This window comes from Guillardia theta, assembly GCF_000315625.1.
Source record: "Guillardia theta CCMP2712 unplaced genomic scaffold GUITHscaffold_177, whole genome shotgun sequence".
Taxonomy (NCBI): Eukaryota; class Cryptophyceae; order Pyrenomonadales; family Geminigeraceae; genus Guillardia; species Guillardia theta.
In genome coordinates, this window is record NW_005434499.1 from 41,425 (window position 1) to 45,551 (window position 4,127).

Genomic DNA, 4,127 nt, shown 5'->3' on the forward strand with positions numbered 1-4,127 from the left:
GTACATGATGGACACCTGTGTTGACGGGTTGATGTCAATGCAGCCAAAGAGCTCAAGGAGAAGAAGAAGAAGGGCGTGAAGAGAACCACTTGCGGTTCACAAGCTGAAATTGTTAAGGCGACGGGTGGTTTGAAGCATCGTCATGTTGAAAATGTGTTTTATTCGGATTTTTCATTAAATGTGTTGAATTGTTCATTACAGGTCAGGCCACTCTTGGCTTCGTTAACCTCTGATCCCTGCGCAAAAAAATGAGATTCAGGAAGCTTTCAGAGCTATAATGAAAGTGATCAAACAGCATGCAGTGTACAAACTTTCAAACAGGTAGCTCGGTACTCATGAATCAGAATCCATGCCAGAAAATGTTCATCACTGGTTTCAGTGAAGCAGAATTCGAAAAAGGATTCATCATCTTCATGAATTTGCAAGCCCCGGGTGTTCGAAACAGCGGACAGTTCGCATCACACAAGGATCATGTGAAATCAGGATTGTAAAGCACGGTTTCGCATAGTTTGCTGGAAGAAGGAAGACAAGAAATAGTTGGAAGAAGAAGAATTCACGGCATTTCAACACATTCCATCGGCTTATCTTGCTCCTCCTCCTCCTCCTCCTCCTCCTCCTCCTCCTCCTCCTCCTCCTCCTCCTCCTCACCTGCTTCATCCATCTGCTTCATCTTGAACAGCACGATATGTTTCACCACCATGGCGGCCCCTTACTACCCCCACCTCCTCCAATCCTAGCCTACCCTGGACTTTCAATACCCACCCTACTTTTAATATTTGAAATACCCCACGTTCTTACACCACTTGAATAATTCGATTAACCCCCTACCCCAACATTTGATAAAAACTACCCTCTCCTGAGTTGGTTTGTCCGACTCTCTGGTCTACCAGGATCGCGGTCTGTCGGGGGGCCGCCATGGCGATAGACCACATGCAGCCATGTTGAGGAGAAGGAGGAGGAGGAGGAGGAGGAGGAGGAGGAGGAGGAGAGGGAGCCAGGGAGATCGGGAGAAGTAGTAAGATGAACTGAGAAAACAAGGGAATGGGAGCAATGAACGGTCGTTCAGTATCATTGAGCGAGAGAGAAATTTGGATACGAAATTCGAAAAAATGCAAGTTGGCATGTTTTGAGAGATGTCGTAAAGTATCTGAAGTGAATAAGTTTGTGGTTGATGATAGTTATCGTATGCAAGAGGCGAATTATGTCGATGAAGAAAAAGTTGACAATGCTGTCCAGAAAAATCTCCACTATAAAACTTGGCTGATATTTTCACTTGCAGAATATGAAGGAGACGATGGGGGGTCTGTCAGCATGAGATCGAAGTCAAGAAAACGCAATTGAGATCCTCGGAATGATGAAACTCGGTCCCCTTAGGTGCAGCAACAGCCTCGTTTCCATGCTCGCGCTCTTGTTCCTACTGCAGTCTACCGAAGAGTTGCGGGAGACTGCGAGCGGACTCTACGAACGCAGAGGAGTGAAATACTCGGCTCCTCTGCTTCAGCCTCCATCATGGGCTGTACTTGCATGCCTTGCTGCTCCTGCTCTCTCACTCTCCCTCCTTCCAGGTCGATCGGGACACCAAGTGCTGGGCGGGAAAGTCGTTTTACAGCACCAGAGGGCTGGTAGCGAGGCTGCGGGGGGGATGGGGGATTGGAAATGAGAGATACTATGAACTTCTTGGATTGAAGAAGATGGATGTACCATCGCCGACGTGAGGGAGGAGGAGGAGGAGGAGGAGGAGGAGGAGGAGAGGGAGGGGGAGAGGGAGAGGGAATGGGAGGGGGCAGGATGGTGATGGTGATGGTGATGACTGATTATCACGATGCTTCACAAGATGTTGTGAGAAGCGATGAGGGAGAAGAATTTGTGCTGCCATTGCTGCATGTAAAACCACGAGGTTCTGTGACTTTGTTTGTTTCATAACAGGGAGGTCAAGAAAGCGTATCACAAGATGGCGTTGAAATGGCATCCAGATCGCCATCCTTCCAAGTTTGTTTTGTTCTGCTCTTGACATTTCCGGATATCAAACATGTCGCAGCAAGGAACTCGCAGACAAGAAATTCAAAGAAATCCAAGAAGCCTATGATGTTCTCAGTGATCCGGCAAAACGAGATGCGTACGATGCTTATGGGGAAGGAGGAGTGAAGGGCCAGGCACAGGGGTGAGATTCTGATGAGTGATGATATGAGAGCTTGTATTGATACGAGATCTCGAACGATTGAAGGTGTTTGTGAAAGTTTTTAATGTTCGTCTTGCAATGGTGTTCATAATGATGATGATCTGCTGACGATGACGACGACGACGATTTGGTGTTTGTTTCTTGCAGTGAGAATGGAGCAGGTCGGAGCAAGATCACGAGTATGAGGAGTTTGAGACAAGCTTTGCTGAATTCGGTCGACGATTCAGGTGGAGAGGAGCAGCAGGAGCAGCAGGTGGAGGAGCAGGAGCAGGAGCAGGAGCAGGACGAGCAGGAGAGGAGCAGGAGCAGGAGCAGGAGCAGGAGCAGGAGCAGGAGCAGGAGCAGGAGCAGGAGCAGGAGCAGGAGCAGGAGGAGGTCTGATTCTTGGACCAGGCATTCGTTCTCATCGCCAATGAACTTCCAGTTTAAACATCCTTGGAATGTCAAGAGGTATTAGACATTCCTCCTCTCCCTCCCTCCCTCCCTCCCTTCCTCCCTCCTCACCCTTCTGCTTGCCTCCCTCCCTTCCTCCCTCCTCCCCCTTCTGCTTGCCTCCCTCCCTCCCTCTCTCCTCTGCGTTTTGTTTTTGCTCACTTCATCTCGCAGACTAGTGGAGAGAAAGTTGGTAGTCACCCTCGAAGAACTCTTCCACGGTATGTAGGAGGAGGATGGGGGATGCGGGAGCATGGAGGAGGAGGAGGAGGAGGAGGAGGAGGAGGAGGAGCGCGGAACTTTAGGACGACTTCGAGTCCTTCACTCAGTCTCTCCCTTGCTCTCCCATATTCCTCTTGCAGTCCTTTTGTCTCTCCTCACGGTTTATTAGGTGGGAAGCGAATGGAGAAAACTTCCGTTTATCATCTCGATCCTGTACTCCCCTTCCTCCTCTTCCTCCTCCTCTACTTACCACCTCCTCCTCTGTCTCCTCCTCAGCTACCTTCTCCTCCTCCTCCTCCCTTCTTTCTCTTCCCCTCTTCCTCCTCCTCTCCTTTTTCTCTCATCTCGTTGCTCTCCCAGGGAACTGGTTTTGCTGTTCCCGTCGACAAAACATTCACAATCGACGTGAGGTTATGCGACCTAAGAAGCAAAGAGACTGACTCCTCCTCCTCCTCCTCCTTTTCTCTCCTCCTCCTCCTCCTCCTCCTCCTCCTCCTCCTCTTGTTTAACTCCATCTTCGTTTTCTACATGTTTTCCTCTATTTCTCTTCCTCTTTCCCTGTCCTTTCCTTTTGTACTTGCAGATCAAACGAGGATGGAAAGAAGGCACGCGAATAACATTTGAGGTACCTGCTGCTCATTCTCGTGCTCGTGCTCGTGCTCGTGCTCATGTTTGCCCTTCTCTTCTCCTCTCCTCTTCTTCTTGTCTGTCTTTCTCTTATCAAGTCGCAGGACGACGAAGGGCTGCAGAGCGTGTGTTTCGTGCTGAAAGAAAAGTCGCACGAGGTGAAGAAGCGAGGGAGAGGTGGAGGAGAGAGGGAGAGGTGGTGAAGAGTGGGGACGAAGGAAAGGGGTTGGGGAAAGGGGGGGGGAGAAGGTGGTGGAGGAGGAGATGGAGCAATTTGATAGGCGGGCAGTTTTTTAAGAGGATTGAGAATGATTTGATCTACGTCTGTGAGCTCTCAAAGAAAGGTATCGATTCTTCCTCCCACTGCCTCTCCCTCTTTCCCTTCTCCTGCTATCCTCCCTCCCTCCCTCCCTCCCTCCCTCCCTCCCTCCCTCCCTCCCTCCCTCCCTCCCTCCCTCCCTCCCTCTTTCCCTCCCTCCCTGCCTCCCTCCCTCTTTCCCTCCCTCCCTGCCTCCCTCCCTACCTCCCTTCTCTCAACTAGATCTGCAGAGGCGAAGGAAGGAGTCAACGTCACCATCCCGACTATTGATGGGGTACGAACAGTGATCATCCTCCTCCTCCTCTCTCTCTCTCTCTCTCTCTCTCTCTCTCCTCTCTCCTCCTCATC

At 50.5% G+C, this 4,127-nt stretch overlaps 1 protein-coding gene across 1 annotated transcript; it reads left to right on the forward strand.

Annotated features, from left to right (window-relative positions):
* Positions 1 to 1,921: 1,921 nt before the first annotated feature.
* GUITHDRAFT_56395 (hypothetical protein) lies at positions 1,922 to 2,147 on the forward strand (the record flags this gene model as incomplete). Its single annotated transcript, XM_005820430.1, has 2 exons — positions 1,922 to 1,989; positions 2,039 to 2,147. Coding segments are annotated over 2 exons (177 nt in total), but the record flags the coding sequence as incomplete, so codon positions are not given.
* Positions 2,148 to 4,127: the final 1,980 nt, after the last annotated feature.